Source organism: Centruroides vittatus, unplaced genomic scaffold (genome assembly GCF_030686945.1).
Source record: "Centruroides vittatus isolate TY-2023 unplaced genomic scaffold, ASM3068694v2 contig_854, whole genome shotgun sequence".
In the NCBI taxonomy this organism is placed as follows: domain Eukaryota; kingdom Metazoa; phylum Arthropoda; class Arachnida; order Scorpiones; family Buthidae; genus Centruroides; species Centruroides vittatus.
The window spans coordinates 2,930,229-2,953,183 of record NW_027122558.1 but is presented as its reverse complement, the minus strand read 5'-3'; the positions used below and the strand labels follow the sequence as shown (position 1 = coordinate 2,953,183).

Below are 22,955 nucleotides of genomic sequence, written 5' to 3'. Positions count from 1 at the left end.
TTTTATGTATAACGTTTATTCAAAGAAAATTATACAGTATACATTGTTAATAAGCACAAATCATTTTCATCTTTTCTTCTAGCACGAAATAAACCAACCTGGAATGCAAATTTGATTTACAGGAAAAAAAAAATAACACAGATATTATCTGTGTTTCTTTATCAGACATATGTCTGATAAAGACACCAAATGATATGCCAGATTCTTGGGCTATGTAAAGGCTATAATTAAATATTAGAAATTAATTAATTTGACTAGAGGTAGGCAGTTATGCTGCCATCTTGTATCAAATTTAATAATTATAAATAATTAACTTTTAATTTAGACATTTTTAAAAATTTAATTTGGAATTGGTCATTAAATTTAGTACGAGATGGCATGTTTATTATATAATGGGCTATGATTGTCGATGTTTATACGTAATATGTGTGAACACAAGTTTGGAAAAATGTGTGATCACGAGTGACACTAAGATGCTAGCGGAACAAATGCTAAACACAGACTGATGGAGCATGTGCACAATCCGGGACTTCCCCTCTTGTTGTCACTGGTTATGCGAAACAAGCAAGTCAATTTTTTACAATTTGTTTTGCTTGTTGTGTGAAATACTCATTATGTGAGGTGTTCATTAAGCGAGGTTCCCTTGTAATCAAATTTTTACTTTTACATTTAAATTTAGAATGTTAATTTTGTTTTTGATCTGTTAGTTTGATCCATTTCTGTGGGTTCTAACTAAGGAAGACCAACAAACATTTTTAATGTATTAAACTTACTGCTGGAAGTCAATAAGATGTAATTTTATATTTCATTATATCCTTGGAACAATTGTTATTGATTTTACATTGTTTGCGTAACTAATGTTATGTATCATAGCTTTAATATAACAACATAAAAAATACATTGTATAATGTTTATTTAAGTTTAAAAAAATAATTTATATTACCAATTCCTCTAGTTTTTGTTTAGTGGAGTTAATAATTTGACAAATGAGTGGCTCGTATGTAACTTGCTATTATTTTTAATTCATCACATTTTTAAACATTTAATTCAAAAAGGTTTTATGAATGCTATTAAAAAGTATTTTTCCATTTATGTAATTTTCTTATAACATGTTAAAACTTGCAAAACTAAATCTTGTCCAATTCAGTATAGTCAAAGAATTTAATTACATGCTTGATAAAGATTTCCTGTATTTGTTTAGCTTTAAATAATAAATATTCATCACCTTAATTGTGACTAGTGTTCTTCTATCACTTCTTCTTACAGGAAAATAATCAGTTATAGTCTTATTCTTTGGTTCTGGATTTGTCTTCTTTGAATTACTATTAAAATTATAAAATTATTTTGTTATCATTAGATAAAAATTTTACGTGTACAGAAATTACATATAATATCTAAAAATCTAACCTAATTCTCATTTTTGTGCCAGGATTAGTCTTTGGCATTAATCTTTGCTGTTTCAGTTTTCCTTTAGAAGTGATTATTTTTTCTTCATTCTTTGGCACTAATAATAATAATAATAATAAAGATTAATTTAAAATCCAATAAAAGTTATCAATTACAATAAATAGAGACTTTTTATATGAAAATATACAAAAACATGCAGATTAACAAAAACAATATGTAGTGAAAACTGCTTAGACAACCACTTGCATTCGACAGGCACCTGTCAAAATGGACAAAAATTTCTGGCACAAAATAGTTTATATGTAGAGTCTTCGTATAAATTACCTATATCAAAATTCGTTCACATCTACAGACACCGTACATGGCAGACACGTAACAGCACAGACATAAAAATATTATTACATACATTTTCAATGGGTATATTTACATATACCACACGTGAGCGAATCATGTTCGCACAGACACGGGCTGGCACCGGCCAGCATTGTCTGCGAGAATGTTTTGTCTGTGCCAGCGCGTGTCTGTACAACTCTGTGGGAGTCGGTGCGGTTAGTATGAACGCCATCGTCGACACGCACAGACAGTGCTTGGTTAAAATAATGAATCAAGAGAAATTAATTGAATTAGTTCAGAAATATACATTTCTTTATGATTTAAGTGCATGCACTTCCTAGTATGCCTGAAGGCGTCTGTGCATGCTGGGTTGTAGATGTGAAAACTATTGTCTGTGCTGTGTCTACCACGTACGGTGTCTGTAGATGTGAACCAACCTTTAAACGACCACCTGTGTAAATGCAACTGCAGGCATCAATTTTTGGTCCAAAACAACATACAACAACTGTAATAAGCGACCACTTCCGCAAATATATCTGGTCTGAGCTATTGTTCGAACCCATTTAAACAATATTTTCCCCTCCTAATATAATGTATTAGTCATGAAATGGGTTCCCCAGTTGACAAATGACTACAAGGATGCCCCAGGAATACTTGGCATAAAACTTTTCTTCAAGATTTGAAGATGTTCAATATGACTTGGGAGGAAGCTGAAGCCCTCGCCCATGATTGAAGTTGATGGAAGACAATTGCTGCCCGGTTTGCTACCTAGCATTGGAGGAACTACTACAATTATTTAAGGATTAACATGTCTAAATTATAGTTATAATTATTAAAACTATCACGAAAAAAGATATTTTAAAAAATTACTTTTACAGATACTTTCAATTTTTACTTAGAAGTAGATAATTTATTTATAATAAAGGAGAAAAACAAAAATTTATTTCAAAACAAATTTTTGTTTTATTTGGGTCTATACTTAATAAAAAATGATGAAACACCACTTTAAAGTGCATTTTTATTCAAATAATATATTTATAAATAAATATGTAGCCAAAAATGTAGTCAAGTAAAATTTATGTAGCCCGAAAAGTAGCCAATGCGTCAAATGATATTTTTTATGCCAAACTAAAAAACGGATAGCCAAATTTGACGCAAAATAGCCAATTCTGGCAACTCTGGTTTAGATGAAGGAGCTGTCTGTTCATAGTTTTAAACTGTTTTATTGGCTAAACTTTCAATCTTATACTTGTAGTAACTGGTCAGAGGATATTTTGATGACTGCCTATTGGTTATTACTGATACACTTGCGCAGCGAGTGTGTTTTGTTGCTATTGATTAGTTGAGTGTTTTGTTATTTTTTGAGCATTTACTAGTTATTTATCTTTGTAAAATTAACGGTTTTTCAGTTTTTATAGGTTTTTTTTTTTTTATTTAAATAATTATGCCACATATAAAAAGATTGACAAGTGTTTGGATTAGTAAGAAAAAGATTGATAGTGGAAAAGATTGATAAGTGTTTGGATTAATAAGAAAAGGAAAACTGAGAGGTCAGAGTGGAGAAAGCCAAAACAAACAGACTCCTATAATAACATGAATATTGCAAATGCCAGTCAAGAAAATTTAGAATTAAAAAGCATTTTCCAAAGAATTAAAAGCACCAAATAATTTTGATGAAAGTATAGGATTGACTTCATATCAAAAACAGCAATATTTTGAGGAGACAGCCATGTGTTTGGAAAATCAATGCCTTGGATATAGAATTATAATTCTATATCCAGGACATTGATTTTGTTAAATTTTCAATCACTTCTAAACTAATAATTATTAGTTTAGAAGTGATTGAAAATTTAACAAAATCACTTTTATGCCCAAAATGTTATCAGCAGAATTTAAAGATGATAGAAAAAAAATAAAGACATTGCTACAGTTTTTGATGTCTTTTGCCATATTTGTAATGAAATAATTACTAAAGTAAATTCATCAGTTTTTAACAAAGTAAATAAAACTTCCAATATTAATATTCTGGCTGTAATAGTAGCAAAAAATAATAGTTTTGGGTACAGTATACTAACAAATTTTTTTCCTGGGATAAATATTCCAAGACCTTTTCATCTGAAAACCTTTTAATCAATCTCTAAGACAGTTGATAATGCAGTATCTGAAGTTTTAGAACATATTCAGGAAGTTGCTAAGATTGTAAAAATTGAATATAAAAAACTGGATGCAGCTAATAATGATGATATTAATATTGCTGTTATGTAGGCATTTTTTCCCCAACCTCTAATGGTCCATAAAACAAATAAGTGTAAATAACAAAATCAATTTTTTACCAAAAGTAGATACAAACATGATTACTTTTTGACATAATCATTGTGAAGATTGAGGCATTTGTCATATCTGTGGACGAGTTTTGCAATCCCTTCTTCGTAGAATGTTGCTGCCAGCGACTTGAGATGAGCCTTAGCATTGTTTTGAAGATCATCATTAGTCTCGAACATCTGTCCTCCTAGCCATTGTTTCAGTTCAGGAAAAAAGGTGGAAATAGCTCAGCACTAAATTGGGGCTATATGCTCGGTGTTTAAAAAGTTCCAAGCTGGGTGGAAGTCTTCACACCTTTCGTAGGTTGGAAAAAACCACCCTCGTAGTTATGATGGTACAGTACATGGCACAAGCAAGGTCGTTCATCATTATTATTTGGAATTGGTGCTGTTATTGATATTTGACAGGTCTTGTTCTTGATTTTGCTGTCATGAGCCAATATTGTCATAGTTGTTGCTTAAAAAAATTAAATCCTAAAAAATTTGAAAATCATGACTATTAGATAAATTACAGTGGATCATCAGGCGCCATGGAAGTGGAAGCAGCATTACAACTTGTAAAGTACTATTTTTTTTTTTAGTATCTTAGGAAACCGACTATAATTACGGTCGGTGAAACTTCAGTTAACCTAACGGGTACTTTACGCGGATTCGAGATTAGTTTGCCAGGCCTGGGCTTTTAAGCGTGCACCGAAAAATTAGTAATAACAACGATAAATATCAAGTCAAATCAAAAGTTCAAATATATTTAATTAGCAACTAGAACGTACTATGTACAAATATCAATAATTCCAAACAAAATTTATTAACGAAAATCAACAAGTCAACCCGACAATAAACTCAGCTTAACTTAATAGTAATTCCCCTTTGAAATTCGACAAATCAAATACTTAGCAACTATGAACAAAATCTCTTACTAATTAAACGTCTATCCGTCACCTCACTATACGAAGAAACTATTTCCTCAATCCTTTCGATATCGTCAAATCGTCAATCGAACTCCTCTTTAACACCTTGGATCGTCCAATTATCAATCTGGACTTCTATCAGAAAATACTTCGCTTTCGAATCTACCTCGCTCTCACAGTCGCCTCGATTTGGAATTCACCTCGGTTTGGAAATCACCTCGTTTGGAAATCACCTCTGTTTGGAAATCACCTCTCCTTCTTCGGTTAACGTACGGGTTTTATACTGTGAGGTGACGTCACACTTGAGCTGGGTTACTCCCCTTATTTACATACTTAGTTGCTAACATTAACTTTCTTTTCTGGCAGCTTTAAGTTTCCGACAAAGCTTATAAACCGTTTACAAAATATTTATCATAATTTTCTGGGATGTTTAAGACGGTTTATCAAGTATTTCTCTACTAGTGATTGTGGGGACTCCCCCCTCCATTTTTTTTTTCTGCGGACTGTTACTTCCGCCGGGCAGCGCAAGTGCGCAAGATGTTTCCTATGGCGCTTATTTCTCCGTGAGTTGTTTTTTCTTCATTTTTTCATTACTAACAAGAGAGTGGTGGGGAACCTTCGTCCTAAATAAACATAAACCCCAAACAAAAAGATAATAAAACGGAAATAATAATAAAATAAAAAATAAGGTTCGGACTCAGTTCCTTACAAACTATTTGGATGCTCAATAGAAAAATATAGACTTTGATATCTGACTGTTCTTTCTGATGATGACTCCAAAACATATCATAAGTTACAAGAAAATAATATTTATGGTGACAATGATAAAATTAGCAAAGAAGAATGTATAAATCATGTTTCAAAACAAATGGGTTCAGCACTAAGAAAATTAAAAGAAACAAGTAAATTGACTGGAATAAATTTAGGAAGTAAAGGTCATTTCTCAAATGAAAAAATACAGAATTGTTATGGACAAGCATTAAAAAATAATGCACCAGATATTGAAAAAAAATAAGAAATGCTGCTTTTGCATCTCTGTTTCATATGATTTCAACAGATGAATATCCACATCATACATTTTGTCTCATCAGTGTCCAGTCTTGGTGTCATTTTAAACAAGCTCTTGAAGATCCATCTCAAAAACAAAAACCCACACCCACACTTCCAAAAGAAATTGGTGAAGTTTTTGACTATATACAAATGATTGACTGATTGAAAACTTTTCAAAAGATGTACTAGAAATAAGACCCAAAATAACAATGAAAGTCTTCATTCACTTATTTGGCAAAAATGTCCTAAAACTTATTTTGCATCATTAAAACAATTTCTACAGCAGCTTCCTTCGCCATTATACAGTTTAATAGGGGTCGTATTGCATTCATAAATGCACTTACTAAATTAAATATTCCTATTGAAAAACATCATCTGCAAGCAACAACTTTTACATCGAAAAGGAAATTATCTGATGCTACTAGATTCTCAAGTGAGAAGGCAAAAAAGATTAAACAGATTAAAAAAATAAAAAGATTGAAAACAAATGATAAAAATGTAGCTACAGAGGGCACAGTATATGAAGCAGAAGCTTTCTAAAACAGAATTAACAATTTTATATGCATAATTCTGTTTCAAAACTTTAAACTTGTTTTCGTCAAATTGTGATTTTTGTTGATTTTACAGTTTTGGGAAATCTATAATTTAAGAACTGCTGGATGTAGATTTGTGAATTTGGCACATATCAGCACTAATATGTATGGAAATGAGCCATGTACTTTATTTTATGTAATACTTATAAATTTATTAATATAAAAACATATGATTAAGTATACAGAGTCCGAAATATTTGGTATTAAAAGTAATTTAAACAGTATTAAATAAATTCATCTCATACACCAAAAACACTTATTTTAACCTTTTCCTATCACAGGGCTGTCCAACTGGCGGCCCGCGGGCCGTATACGACCTGCCAAATTATTTTTACGGCCCGCGAGTACATTTTACTATGAATTAATTTGTTACTAAATTATTATTATTAATACTAAAATTATTTTACTATGTGAAAATTACGGTCACAATGTTCTCATTAATATATTACAAATATTTTAAAGTTTTCTTTTTAGTATAAATAAAATATTTTTTTAATTAACATAAACTGACTTTTCATTTATCAACCTTCTTGGCCCCCGAAATGTTTGGTGAAAAAAATATGGCCCGCGGGCTATGATAAGTTGGACAGCGCTGTCCTATCACATTAAAGATTAATTTAATAAATAAATATCTAATATTCTATTTATCATTTTTTAGAAAGATTTTCTTGGGGCAAAACAAAAAAAATTAAAATTTTTTTCTAATTACCTAAATTTTTAATTCAATATAAAAATTGTTAAACCACATTAATCTTAACAACATATGATTATTTCATCGCTTTAGATCAATTAGTAAAAAGTTTGAAATTTCAATAATGTGTTCCCTTAATCTATGAGAAAAATTCTCTATGATCTTATTTGATTCGGTTTTGGAAACTATTAAAAGTGAAGAAATTGAATTTTTTGGAATTATGAAAGAGGCCTAATAGAGACTTATTTAGATAAATTTGTTTTTTGACACTTAAAAAACATTCATTATTAAATAAAAGTTTTTCATGAAAATCCATTTATCTTTCACTAAATTTTAATAAATAATTTTAGAACAATACCATTTATAGTTTTCTTAGTTAAACCATCTTGATTTGCATTATGTGGTAAAGCTGCATCATCAGGACTAGGAATATGAACTTCTAATGTTTTATCAAAAGAACAGCTGTTTTCATTGGAAAATTTTAAATTATTTTTATCCTTTATCTCAACAGAAGTATTTATAGATCCATTATCTAATACATGCAAATCCTCTCTCTTTTTTAAATAGTCATTTTCCATTTTGGCTTTTATCTGCAAATATTAAAAAATATATTATGATTCTCTACATTATTATTATTAATAATTTATGTATTATATCATCATTTTATTATTAAATATTTTTAATATCACTTAAATCTAAAAAAAAATTAATTGAAAAAATTATTTTATACATAATTAGGAACTGTCAGCTGACAAGATATCCATCCCCAATTAACAAAAGTCCCAACAATGAATTACTGTTAAAACCAAAAAATAATGATGTATAAAAAAACAATTTATGAAATAACATGGATATGGATATATATATTGGATTTTTAACTGATTGACAACTGTAGTATCTTTATATATATATAAATTATCACATCCACAGATTCCACTTTTGGAATCTGGAATTCCTAGAGAATAAGTGTTTGAACCGGTTACATATCAATATTTGAAAAATGGAATAGAAGCGGAGAGACAAGTTATACTGTACTTAAAATAATTAACACAACAGTGTTGCAACATTACAATAACGATTTATTAATGTAATTAAAACACTAGTACTTTTGACAGCTTACAGCCACTATTAGGGTTTCTCATTTCCCGGTCTTTTGCTTGTCCCGGGATTCCGGGATAAAAGTGAACTGTTTCCTGGGATCCCGGGACAAAATTAATTATTTTTAACATATACAAATTATCATGAAATCAAATGATATAATTATTTTTCGTCTTTTAAAGTAATTTAATACGTTCCACAACCTCCAAAATCATATTAATAACGCTATGTAAGAGATATATTAAAAATTTCCTTTGAACTACTAGAAATTTTCACAAATAGAAAAAATTTATTAGAGCTTGTTGGAAACTGCATATGACAACAACAACAAAATGCTTCGAATTGAGTTTTAAAAAAACGAACTTAGATCAAACTTCTAACTTAGAAGGCAATTTTTGTTTTTTTAAATAAAATATAATACAAAATATTGTAAATTTTTATAAGATTTTAAAAAGCAAAGATGGTCAATACTCCGATCACTCAATCTAATTCTTATTTTAGTAATGAAAAGTCTTGCTACCGAGAATGCCTTTTTAGATTCAATTGATGTGATTGGAATCGTGTTTAATGCATTTAAGAGAAGACAAATATTATGTGTTTTTCACCCGTATCCTGAAAGATTTCTAGTTTCGTTTTTCGAGATTGTAGTACTTCTTTTGTTCTCTAGTATTCTTGATTTGTCTACCTCAACTGCTTTAATTGAAACATCATAGCCCAATAATTCGGCAGTTCGTTTGTCTTTAATAATCAGGTTATGAAGAAAAACTTCATACTTGCAGACTTTGTTCGTATCCTGGCCCAATTTGCACAACTTGGCGTTACACAGTTATTGAAGCTACTGGGCATGGTTAAAAATTAAGACAACATAAGCACAATTATTACAGATATTACAGGTAAAGAATTTTGAGAGTCCTGCCACAAATAAGCTACGTATTGATTATTGACCATTTGTGACGTGCCATAACGAGTAAAAATTAAAAAAACTAATAAGTAGGTTTAAAATTAATAAATACAAATGTATTCTGACAGTTTATGAGTTAATTATACTTTCTATTTGCAAAATTTCTCCAACCTTAACACAAAATAAGAAAAAAGTGAATTTTTAAGAAATTTGCGGGATTTCCCGGGATAAGAAAAATTTCCCAGGTTAAAAAAACAACCGGGATCCCGTTTGAGAAACCCTAGCCACTATCATCAGGTAAAAAAGAAAATCGAAAACAATTTTCAAGTGGACTTTTACAAATTATCCAAGGCATATGGATGGAATACAGAACAGACTGAAATTCAATTGAAATATTTTTGAAAAATTATAGAAGTGCATAGTAATTGATGTCAAATTTTCTAAAAACCCTTAAAAAGCAATTTAGTAAGCCATATATAGTTCTGGTACACGTGAATACAAAATTACAAATTAAATCATTTGAATAAGGTTAACCAGTTGTGGGATTTCTAAGGTCAGTGTATTGCACGATGTTACTGAAGATATACAGAGGTTCTTCCATATAAATAACTCTCTTCAATCATTGCACTGCTTAAGTAATTTGGTAAGTGCCCAAAGCAGTAGATAACACTAATCTAGTACCCTTTTAGATAACTCAGTTGCTAGTCTATTGTTTTTAATATCATCTTGATGTTTCAGGATACGGGACTGTAGCCTTCTAGTAGTAGCCTGCCCTAATGTAAATAATTTCCTCCCAATTGTACATATTGTAATGGAATTTTGTAGACCCCAATTTTTCATTTAATGTGAGAGTGTCTCTATCATTACATAACACACTTTGTAGTGTAGATTGGGGGCTATAGGCAAAGTAAAGCCATGCTTTCTTAAATTTTTCTTTAAAATAACTTAAATTTAAAAGCATTCAATAATAGGTTTTGTTCAGTAAAAATTGGAATTTTTTTGTTATGTATTCCGAGAATATTTGGAATTTTTTTGATTCTTTCCTGTAGAAGGTCAATTAACTGACCAAAAACATTAGATGAGGAAATAAAAACACTGCATTTTAAAGGTTTTTAAGATTTAGTTTTAAACTTGTTAACGTTGTAGAAATAGACTTCTGCTAATTATCACCGAGTTCAGCGTTAACACAAAACTTTCCTTTATATAAGTGATATAAAGGAAAGTTTTGTGTTAACACTGAACTCAGTGATAATTAGCAGAAGTCTATACAATTCTGGCATGAGTTTTCTTATTTATCTCTTACTTTATCGTAGAAATATTATGTAAAATACTAAACTGTGAAATGAACAAAACCAACCAAAAGGTTTACACCTCTTAGCTGTCCCTATCCACCCTACAGTTTTATGTTATATTCACAGCATGTGTAACATTCATGTATAACATAGGAATGCCAAGCGGTGCAGTGGGTAATGGAAAAGAGGGAAACCACAACCCTCTCTCTCTCTCTCTTTTTTTTGGTCCTATTCTGTACATATAATAATATATAGCAAATAAATGTGTAATGTGTTAACGACAGGTATGTTTTTTTCCTCAGACATATATTGGTAAGAGATAGGAATCTTTCAATTGGCAACAAGGATGGGATTAGATTAAGAATGATTCCTTAGGAAGTAGAGTAAACATGATCTTCACCATTACCATGTGAAGTGGAAACAATAATGGCTATCTTTGGCTGTCTGAAGAGTTCAATCCTACATACCCAAGTGAGTGGATTCACTATGCTGAAAGGTATGAGCCTATCTAATTGCTAACAATATAGAAGATAAAGAGAGGAAAAAAGCTGTTCTGCTGATGGCATATGGGTGAGAAACATACAACCTGTTGAAGTCTTTTGTCTCCCAACCTGCCGGCCACAAAATCCTTTGAAAAACTGAAAGACGTCTTGAGGTTACATTTTGCCCCCCAAACCCTCATGAATTGATTGCAGGAATCAATTTTATAGACATGATCAAAAGGTGAGAGAATCTCTGTCTATCTGTATTGTGGAGTTGCACAGACTTGCAGAGTTTTGCAAATTTGGTCCTTGTTTAGAGGAAATATTATGTGATAGATTGGCTTGTGAACTGTTGGACAAAACCTTTTGTCACCTTTTTGCTTAACCTGTTCCATGTTGTTCCTGAATATTTTTGTGTTGACCTCATTTGACCTGACCTGTTGACCCCGAACATACTCGTTTCTGCATCATTTTTGATTCTAATGTCACTATGCATCATAATTTTTATATTAAAACAAACTTTTAAGATATAATTTTATTTGTTTTTATATTTTTTAATATATTTATTTGGTTTGTGCAAATTATATAAAAAATAGATATAAAAAAAATTTGTTAGGCTTAACATCGACAAAAATTCATCATGGCAGCCACACGCAACAGAGAAAAATTTCAACATGAGATAGGTTAAAAATTACTCCATCACTTTTAGAGACATAGGAAAAGACACTGAAGCCACAGTTTGCTATACAAAAGAAGTTAGGCAAATTTGACATTGAAGCAGAAGTGAAAACATCAGGAAGATAATAAGATCAATTTTAAGCATAGTTGTCCTTTGCTCTTAAAATTGATCTTATTATTATCAAGCTACCCAGATTCAGTAAGTCTCTATAAATGCTACAAAGGAAAGCATAATCGCAAAGAATGCCAGTACCAAAAGAATAAATGCTTCTTTTGTGGAAAACCAGGCAACATTCAGAAAGTATACTGTTCAGAGAAACATTCCATTTCATCTCAAATCAGAAAAGGTATCAATCAGTTGGCCATGTAAATCAAGTAGCTAATCCTTTGTTGACCAAAGCAATCACCGCATTAGTCGAAATTAACGGAAAGGGTAGTCAGTTGCAAGTAGATTCAGGATCTCCATATACTATCTTGTCAGAGGACAAATTTAACAAGATTTTTGGTAGCAGTTCCCTGAAGTTATACCCTTTCCACACCATTTTGCATACTAAGCTGTTAAGGTACTCAGGTACTCAAAGAAACAGGTACAAATTGCTAATCAGTGTCAGGTGAAGGTCACATACAACAACTGCACCAAAAACTTCTACTAATTATGGCAAGGGGAAACAATGTAAGTTTGCTGGGAAGAAACTGGTTCAGAGTTAGGAATATGTATCTCAGGTGTATATCACATTTCCCAAAATTAAATCCAGGAGTTGATGGAAGAGTTTCCAAGTAGCCTATATTCAAAGAGGAGTTAGGAACATATAAGTACCAACCAATTTCAATTAAATTAGACTTGAATGTAACATCCATCAGATTAAAGGCATGTACCCTTGGGGATTTGTCAAAAGGTCAATGATAAACTTGAAAAATGGATCAAGCAGGGAATTTTAGAGCTCATAACAGATCCTGAGTGGACTATACTCATTGTGCCAATTTTGAAGTCAAATGAATTGGTATGAATAGGAATTATAAAATTACACTTAATAAAGCACTGTGGTTTACTGCCTATCCATCCCAGCAATCAATCACTTGTTGGCAGGTCTGGGATATGAGAAGCTTCCACCAAGCTTGATCTAGCTCAGGTGTATCATCAGCTCACAGTAGACGATAATACAGCTAGAACTCAAATGATTATTACACATAAAGGGGTGTTTAAGATTTTCTAATTTGGCATCAATGCAGCACTGGGATTTTCCAGGCATTTATCAAACAACTTATAGGGGGAATAGAAGGTGTAATACCATACTTTGGTGATATTCTCATTGCAGCTAAATCCAAGGAAGATTTGTTAAAAAGGGTTAGACAGGTTCTTAAGAGATTCCAATCATTGGGCTTGTACATTAAAATACAGAAATGTGTCATAGGAGTTCCAAGTGTGACATTTTTAGGATTTAAAATAGATGTGAACAGAATTCATTCCTCAAAGCAGTTTAGCACACCTGCACCATCCAACAAAAAGGAAGCTCTAAGGTTTTTCTGGGTCTAGTAAATTTTTACTGTGTTTTTCTAAAAACCAAAGCCACAGTTGCAAAGCCTTTGTTTGCATCATCATCTGGATGTGAATACATTGTGGAAGTGGTAGCTCAAACATGAAAAAGGCATTTAAGACTGTGAAATCAATGTCAACATCACATGCTGTACTTTGACTCACAAAATCCATTGGCGCTAAAGTATGATGCATCACCTTACAGTATCGGTGCTGTCCTCAACCACTGTATGCCAAATGGAAGTGAGGTACCCATTACATACTATTCACATATGCTATTAGCAACAGAGTGCAACTATGAACAGATAGACAGAAGCCTTATCAATTGTGACAGAAGTTAAGAAATTCCATGACTACATCTGTGCATGGCAAGTGGAGATACAAACCAATCACAAACTTTTTCTGCCTTACTATCATCAATCAGACTAACCCCAAGCATCATCTAACCCAGGATGCTCCAATGGAATAATTTATCGGCATATGACTTTTGTATGAATTTTCCTAGTCTGCAGACAAGGAAAATCCATACAAAATGCAGACATGTTGAGTTGTCTTCTGGTAGTAAAAATCGCAGGGCAGCAGTGCAACTAGAGAGACATCTTCCTTATGTCAAGGAATGTCCGTCTCAGTCAGCTAGAAAAATAGTTCTAGCAATTCATAAAAACCCAATCTTATCCAAAGTAAAGACTTGGATTGTAAATGGCTGGCCAAAACAGAAAACTTCAGGCCTTTTCAATCATTTGAACACAGAATTGAAGAATTATCAACTCATAAAGGATGTTTGCTATGGAGAAGTCAAATTGTAATTCCTCCTCATCAATAGAAAAGATGACTTGATATGTTGTACATCACACATTCAGGTATTGTAAAGATTAAAATTCTGGCCAGGAGTTACATCTGGTGGCCAAACTTGGATAGTGACATAAAAAAATTGATTAGGTCATGTGAGAGCTGTCAAGCAGTCCAACATAATCCTCCCAAAATAACATCCGCTTGGGAGCTGGAGGAGCCCCATGGAATAGGCTCCACATAGATTCTGCCGGCCCCTTCCAAGGCAAAATATTTTTCATTGTGATAGATGTCAGATCTAAGTTGTTGGAAGTGGTAACAGTACCATCCACATCTGAGTGGAATGATTAAACTGTTGTAAAACTGTTTGCTATGCATGGAATTCCAACAGTGATTGTATCAAGCAATGTCCCTACCCTTACGTCATGCAAGTTTTGTAAATATCTTAGTAACAACAGCATTCAACATATCACTAGGGCACCTTTCCATAGATTCTGCCTAACAGACAAGCAGAGAGGATGGTGCAAATTACAGAACAGACTGAAGAAAATGAAAAAAGTTGGCATTGAATTGAAGTTAGTGAGAATGCATGTGCCCCGTTCATAGTGTGAGATCGCCGAACTGGGGATAACCAAATGTCAGGATTTATCGAATGTGGAGTGGATGGAAGAAAGGCAGATGGCTCCAGTTACAAATAAACCTGTTTATTTATGCTCAATCTTACAATCTATAGTGTATCTTGTCAACTGTTGGAGCTGTAGAGTCAATGACTCTGGGACAGTCAGTCAAGATGCTTCTATGAGGGTCAGAAAGTCTGATGACGAAGTATCGAAAACCAAAACAGTCCAAAGCAAGTTGGTGACGTCAGGGATGAAGAGTCCATATATGGAGTACAACAGACTAGACAGACAACTTCACAACAGGAGGCAGAGGAAGTTTCTCTCTTTGTTCTTGAAATCCAGGCCTTTAAAGGATTCTTTCCCCAGATCTGTAGCTTTCCGATTGGTCAGTTTCTTGTATCCAGGTAGATAACAGACCATTTTGGGCTACAAAGGATCAAATTTGACATGGCATTTTATTTGAAAACTTTCCTTTTCTTGACTACTAATTTTATTCTTTCCTGATTTTATTTAGGTTTTTCTTTCAGTTTTTATGAATGTTAGAATCAAAGCTCAATCCCTTGATTTGATACTTTTATTAAATTTTACCATGTGAGCTCGAGTATCATTCGGGTCTCACAGTAGGCAACAGTAAAGAATACTGCTGAATTGCCGATGGGGCAAAAATTTCAAACTTGCATAGACAATTACTACTGCTCAGTTTCAAAAGAAAGCAACAATGAATAACTAGAAAGGGATTCCCCAAACCAGCTTTCTGAGTAGGCGATCCAGTTTATGTTCAAAATTTCAATTCTGTCAAGCACTGGATCCCAGCTGACGTAGGAGACGTCACTTATTCGGCCCACACAAAGAATGATCAGATAATTAAGCAGCTTAGAGATCAAATTTGATGACATTTACCAGATAAAGTGACTACAGTTGAACTGACAAACAAAGAATATCCTCTTAACAGAGCCAGTTTCCAAAATTGCAGGACAAAGTGGGATGCATCTACAACAGTCCCAGAGAGGAACATTAACAACTTGTAACTTGTTTCCTTTCTCAGACAAAAATCAGCAAGATACACAGGAATAACAGCCTTCCTTAACATGACATCATATTTGTTCACAAGCTATTTTTTTTTCCACTGTAGGGTTTCTCATTTTCTGGTCTTTTGCTTGTCCCAGAATTTCAGGAAAAAGTGAACTATTTCCCAAGATTCCAGGAAATCCTGGGATGTAATTAATTACTTTTAAGATATAAAATATATCTTAAAATTGAATGATATAATTATTTTTCATTTTTAAGTAATTTAATACATCCTTCAACTTCCAAAACAATAGTATTAATAATGCTGTGTAAAATATGTATAAAAAATTACGTAGAAATTTTCACAAATAGAAAAAACTTATTACAGTTTCTTGGAAACTGCTGACAACAAAAATGCTTTTGAATTGAGTTGAAAATTTAAAGAAACAAATGAACTTAGATCAAACTTCTAGGTCAGAAGGTAATTTTTGTTATTAAAACATATTAATACAAAATATTATTGTAAATTTTTATAAGATTTTAAAAAGCAAACATAGTCAATACTCTAATCACTCAATTTGATTCTTATTTTGCTAAAGTCCGAGAATGCCCTTTTCGATTCAATTGATGTGGGTGGAATTTGTCTTTAATGCATTTAAGAGAAAACGGATGTTATGTGTTTTTTCACCTGTAGCCTGGAAGATTCCTAGTTCATTTTCGAGATGTGTTACAGTGCTTCTTTTGCTGTCTAGTATTTCTGATTTGTCTACCTCGGCTGGTTTAATAGCAGCATCGAGCTTACAGCCCGATAATTCAGCAGTTTGTTTGGCTTTAATAATCAGGTTTATAAAGAAAAACTTCATACTTGCGTACTTCGTACTCCTTTGTATCCTTGCCCAATTTACACAACCTGGCATAATGCAATTATTGAATCTATTGGGCAAGGTTAAAAATTAAGACAACATAAGCACAATTATTCTAGATATTACTGGTTCTGGCAAGTAAAGAATTTTCAGAGTCCTGTCACAAATAGGCTACATATTGATTATTGACAATCTGTGGCATGCAAAAATTTAAAAAAAACTAATAAGCAGGCTTAAAATTAATAAATACAAATGTATTCTGACAGTTTATGAGTTAATTATACTTTCTATTTGCAAAATTTCCTCAACTTTAACACAAAATAACAAAAAAGTGAATTTTTAAGAAATTTGTGGGATATCCTGGGATGAGAAAAATTTCCAGGGTTAAAAAACAGCTGGGATCCCATTGGAGAAACCCTATTCCACTACATCAACTGCCTGCTAGACCTTTCATCAAGTTTTCCATATTAAGAAAGTCTTTAATCAATCATTAAAATTTAACTTATTTGCACTTCACAAATAACTGCACTTGATGTACATCATTTCTGCTAAGATTGTGGTTTACAGGAATCATGCATGGATATGCAATAGTGTAAGCCTCAGCCTGAATGCATCTGACATCTGACATTCGACTTGGATCCTAGGTACTGTACATAGTGATTCTGTAGAAAGAAGATGACTTTAAGATCAGTTCATAAATGATGAGCGCATGCACTTTGACAAAATGTAGGTTACAGGTTTTATGCACAAGACCAAAGAATTCTCTTATAATTGTTTGTGTTCATCACACTTTTGCTGTTCTTTTGTTTTAGAACAAATTCCAGAAAATAATGAATTATGGCTTTTCTTTGTTCCAAAAGTTTTTCTGTAGTTGATGATAGTGAAAGCCGTTGTGATGTAACATAACACACTTGTATTTTAGAACCCTTGTTTAACTCCAATAAGTGCTTTTTGTAGAAAGCAGACTAATGTTTTCGATCCTTCTTCGTTGGTTGAATCTTTGTTATGTGCATGACTAAATTTTTATACTCATAGTTCACATTGTGGTTAAAATTTACATTTCTTTCAAAAAAGCTTTTATGTTCTGAAACAACATTCCATCTGGTAACTGTTATAGCACCCACTCAAGGATAGAGGGGTAATAGATCTCGTCTTATGTAATAATCTTACTTTTTGATCTCAATGAGTGGTAGAGTTTTGAATTTGGCTTCAATTTGGCGGTTTCTATTAAGAACGTTTATACTAACGCCATCAGGTGTGATGTGATAGAATAATAACGCTAGCAGACACATTTTTTATCATGGGAGAAAGGCAGTGTGGTGGTTTCTCTCTCGTTTTTTTTTTTAATGTTAGAATAAGTGCACCACTCCTATGGGTGTATAACACTAAGAATACATAAACTGAAATACATGATACAAAGTAAACATAAAATTAGTATTTGGTTTTTAGTGAAAACTAAAATGTAAAACTAGAAATTATAAATAATCTTATCTTCCATATTTTTTGAACATAATTGTGAAAAGCATCAAACAGTGGCTTCTGAACAAGCTTATCGAGTGGATATGGCCACCTGAAATCAAGCGTAAAGATTTCTAATTTCAGAATAAGTCTATCTTGATTGTAAATTGGACAGTGATAGGGGAAACTTGCTTAATTCGTACTTGCGCCTAATTCGTACTTCGCTTATATCTCGACTCCGGTAATGGCTATTAGTGCCTTTAGTGACAAAAAAGTAAATAACAGTCGGCCATATTACCATCTGACAGACAACACGCTGTTATGCTGCTTCCGACAAAAATATTGAAAAGGTAAGTTTTTTCAACTTTTTCTGTAATATTTTTGCACATTTCGTAAGAATGTTCTTCAAATTGGATCGTGTATAAGTTTTTTAACTATCTGTGATGTATTGATGCGTATTTTTGTGATTTCACCTGATGTGATGATATATGAGTATTTGTTGTCAAATTTTTTGAAGGCAAATGTAAAACTTGTTCAACTCTTGCGCCTATTTTGTACTCCAGGCAAGTTCTTAAAACGTACTGGTACAATTTAGGGAAACTATTTTAGATGAATGTCACAATAAGCTATTACCGATTCGTGAACTGTTATTTTTTTTTACTAAGTTACTGATTTGAAAAATAATCGCAAAAGTTCAAAACAAATTAAAACTTAATTGTCTTTAATTTTAGAACAACATGTCAAAAAGAAAATATAATTCTTGGAGTAAAGAAAATATGGAAGAAGCGATTAAAAAATATGACGGTTTATAAGCTTTCTAAAATTTTGGCTCAAAAAGGGAAACACCAGGTTTGAGCTGTCACTAGTAGCAAATGTGGTATCAACACCACATGCATCTGCTGTATGAACGCTGCTGGAGAATTCGTGCCACCCATGCTCATGTGAGGACCGAATTTATGTAAACGTAAAAGAAAGACAGATGACTTAAAACATGGAGGGCCACCGAATACGTTGTACAGTTGTTCAGAAATCAGATGGATTCTGAGTACATTTGTCGAATGGCTTAAACATTTTATAAAGTGTCTGAGACTGCAAACATCACAAGACAGTCAAATTCTTCTTATCTTAGACGGTCATTTGACGCATACGAAGAACATTGATGCCATTTATCTTGCAAGGGACTATGGAATAATCATGCTCTCTCTGCCAGCACATACCACACAAGTTGCATTCTTGTTCTTATAGAAAGTCCTTATAAAAAAGATCTCAAGAATAAAATAGAAGAATTCAAGAACAAAAACGTATCAAAGAATCTTGGTGCAAAGAAAAGTAAAACTAATAAAATATCACAAAAGGAGAATAAAAAAAGAAATAAGAAAAAAATGAAAATAACAGTTGGTACTGTAAATTATGCCAAGAAGACGTAAAAGAAAGTATGATCAAATGCACACAATGTGAGATATGGGTATATGAACTTTGCGCAGGAACCAATAAAAAGCAACGGATTACAACTGCAATGACTGCCAAGAATTGGCGAAGACCATCAGCCGAATCTACACACGTATTAATACATTATTGATTAAGATTTTGATTCTTAAGATGCAAACCAATGATAGGATCTCAAAGTACGATTTAAGATGAATGGTCCTAAATCGTACTTTTTTAGTGTTTTTTTAAATTGTTTATTTCTCAGAAGTTTATAAGATTTATGCTAAATTTGATTATGGTAGTAATAAAATATTTCTCAAATAAAAGTTACTTAAAATAAAAAATAATTTGTGTGTTTATTAATTTTGATAATATGATGGTTTTTCCTTAAGGGGTACGAATTAGGCAAGTTTCCCCTAGATCATATGTCGACAATGTCTAGGTTTTATGTAGAGCAAAAGCAAGAGGCAGTTTCTGCCCAGTTATACATCCCCAGGAGGCTTCTAAAATTATCATGCTCAGTAAGTAGTTGAGCAGTAGTAAATGTTAAATCTCTAAGTGGTGATGAGAACCTGCATTCAAGACTAGGAAAATAAAGTCTTGTTATTCTACCAGTTTTACTGCTCAACCATTGTTGATTCCACTTTTGCATAGTGTGGTCATGAATATAATTTTTAAGGCTGCTACACGAGAGAGGGATGTCAAGTTGATTCATTTTCAAAACAAAGAAAGTAAATTATAGTTGTTAAATTGATTTAGAATAATAATTAAATTTTTTGTGAAATGAAGACAGTCAATTCAAAAAATTCTCTTGAACACCACCATTTTATTACATGTTCTAGTATAAAACTTTTAGATAACCTGACCTTCCTTTATAGGCTACTTGGCCATCTCTACTTAAAAACACAAAAATTTATCCAATTAAAAATATAAATACAATCAAGATAGACTTATTCTGAAATTAGAAATTTTTATGCTTGGTTTCAAGTGGCCATATCCACTCGATAAGCTTGTTCAGAAGCCACTTTTTGATGCTTTTTACAATTATGTTAAAAAAGTATGGAAGATAAATCTATTTCTAATTTCTAGTTTTACATTTTAGTTTTCACTACAAACCAAATACTAATTTTATGTTTACTTTGTATCATGTATTTTGTTATTTTGTGTTAAAGTTGAGGAAATTTTGCAAATAGAAAGTATAATTAACTCATAAACTGTCAGAATACATTTGTATTTATTAATTTTAAGCCTGCTTATTAGTTTTTTAAAATTTTTGCATGCCACAGATTGTCAATAATCAATATGTAGCCTATTTGTGACAGGACTCTGAAAATTCTTTACTTGCCAGAACCAGTAATATCTAGAATAATTGTGCTTATGTTGTCTTAATTTTTAACCTTGCCCAATAGATTCAATAATTGCATTATGCCAGGTTGTGTAAATTGGGCAAGGATACAAAGGAGTACGAAGTACGCAAGTATGAAGTTTTTCTTTATAAACCTGATTATTAAAGCCAAACAAACTGCTGAATTATCGGACTGTGAGCTCGATGCTGCTATTAAACCAGCCGAGGTAGACAAATCAGAAATACTAGACAGCAAAAGAAGCACTGTAACACATCTCGAAAATGAACTAGGAATCTTCCAGGCTACAGGTGAAAAAACACATAACATCCGTTTTCTCTTAAATGCATTAAAGACAAATTCCACCCACATCAATTGAATCGAAAAGGGCATTCTCGGACTTTAGCAAAATAAGAATCAAATTGAGTGATTAGAGTATTGACTATGTTTGCTTTTTAAAATCTTATAAAAATTTACAATAATATTTTGTATTAATATGTTTTAATAACAAAAATTACCTTCTAACCTAGAAGTTTGATCTAAGTTCATTTGTTTCTTTAAATTTTCAACTCAATTCAAAGGCATTTTTGTTGTAAGAAGTGTCCAACAAACTTTAATAAACTTTTTCTGTTTTTGAAAATTTCTGCGTAATTCAAAGGTAATTTTTAATACATATTAAGTTACTTAAAAATGAAAAATAATTATATCATTCAATTTTAAGATATATTTTATATTTTAAAATAATTAATTAATGGGATATAATTATATCCCAGGAAACAGTTCACTTTTTTCCTGAAATCCTGGGAAATGAGAAACCCTAGTTCATATATTGCCAACTGTTCTAAATCACTAATTAATATGTAATTTCACTTTTAACATTTTAACATAAGAAGTTAGATAAGCATATTGAAAGTTAAGTTTCATTTAAATATTTACGTTTACATTTTTCTTTATTACTACGAATTTCTATTATTCAATATTTCTTTGGCCTATATTATAAACAAAATTCAGTCAAAATTTTAATCTTATAAGTACATTTTCTATTACAAATGAATGAACTTGTGTCTCTATAGATTAAATTAGCATTGCAGATGGTATATTTATTTGTAAATAAAGTATTTACTGAAAAGAAAATATAGTATTATTATTAAAAATGTAAGTTCATCTAAATAACCAACACAGAAAAATTTGCCAAATGTTACTTCGACTGAAAATTTGATAAACTAAACCATAGACAGCTTTGTTTTTAAATTTTCAAGGAACCGTTAAGAAGGTTAACATAAAAAAGGTCATTATGCAATCACAACAATAATAGGAAAATAGTATCATTTTGTATCAGAAGAAGCATGCAATTGTCACTTTTTATAGGTGCGTCTTAGATAACGAGAAATTGTTTGCATATGTGCTTCACATTAAAAATTATCAAATTTAAAAGTTTAGTTTATCAAATAATTACATTCATAAATTACGAAAAACAACTAAATATATAATTTTGAATGGTAAAATATAAAATATTTTTTAAAAAATCATATCTCCTCTACATTTATCAAATAAAACACAGAGTTGATTCTATAGTAACACAGTAAATAAAAGAAAAAAACAAAGAAGAAAATGTAATTGGTAAAAACTTACGCAGATGTATAAAACATGCATTGACAAAAGCTAACGGGTTAATGCTAATTAAGATATTTTTGAATTTCGAGAGACGTTAACACGCTTTATTATCGAATTTATACTTTGTGTTAACAAGTTTTAAGAAAATGAATCGAGAAATAACGTTTCAATCGAATTAAAAATAGATACATTATTTAAGAATAGATGACTTTCTACGACAATATCAAAAACATTCATTTTATGCTGTAAACATTTATATAGAGAATAAACTGTAAACTAAAGCATTTACCTTTCATCACTGTGAAAAAAGTCTGATAAAACGTCTTAAAAGAAAGAAATAATAAAAAAAAACCGTTAAATTTCGCAAAATCCCTCTTTTAAAGACATCTTCGGTGCCTACTCGTTACATAGAGAAAGCCGATTCTAACGAATTTAAAACATTTTTTTCTTATTTTTTTATTTTTCCACTTCTCGCTCACACAAAATGTTGTATTTGCTTAATTCGCGATATTTTCGTAACTAGATTTACCTTTCTAATAACGTA

The 22,955-nt window shown here is 31.6% G+C and overlaps 1 protein-coding gene and 1 pseudogene across 1 annotated transcript; one reads left to right on the top strand and one right to left on the bottom strand.

Annotated features, from left to right (window-relative positions):
- Nucleotides 1-22,889, bottom strand: LOC136982615 (uncharacterized). Its single transcript, XM_067279161.1, has 5 exons — nt 22,701-22,889; nt 7,662-7,893; nt 1,408-1,504; nt 1,226-1,322; nt 1-98 (listed from the first exon to the last, which is right to left on the bottom strand). Exons 2-5 carry the CDS (start codon nt 7,879-7,881, stop codon nt 30-32), a joined length of 483 nt encoding a protein of 160 aa, XP_067135262.1. The 5' UTR covers nt 7,882-7,893; nt 22,701-22,889; the 3' UTR covers nt 1-29.
- Nucleotides 5,667-6,559, top strand: LOC136982624 (uncharacterized; annotated as a pseudogene).
- Nucleotides 22,890-22,955: the final 66 nt, after the last annotated feature.

Coding starts and splice junctions, on each gene's coding strand:
- LOC136982615 (XM_067279161.1), bottom strand. CDS start 7,881: ATGGAAAATGACTATTTAAAAAAGAGAGAGGATTTGCATGTATTAGAT. Junction 1,323..1,407: donor GGCACAAAAATGAGAATTAG/GTTAGATTTTTA, acceptor TAATTTTAATAG/TAATTCAAAGAAGACAAATC. Junction 99..1,225: donor GAACACTAGTCACAATTAAG/GTGATGAATATT, acceptor TTTGCATTCCAG/GTTGGTTTATTTCGTGCTAG.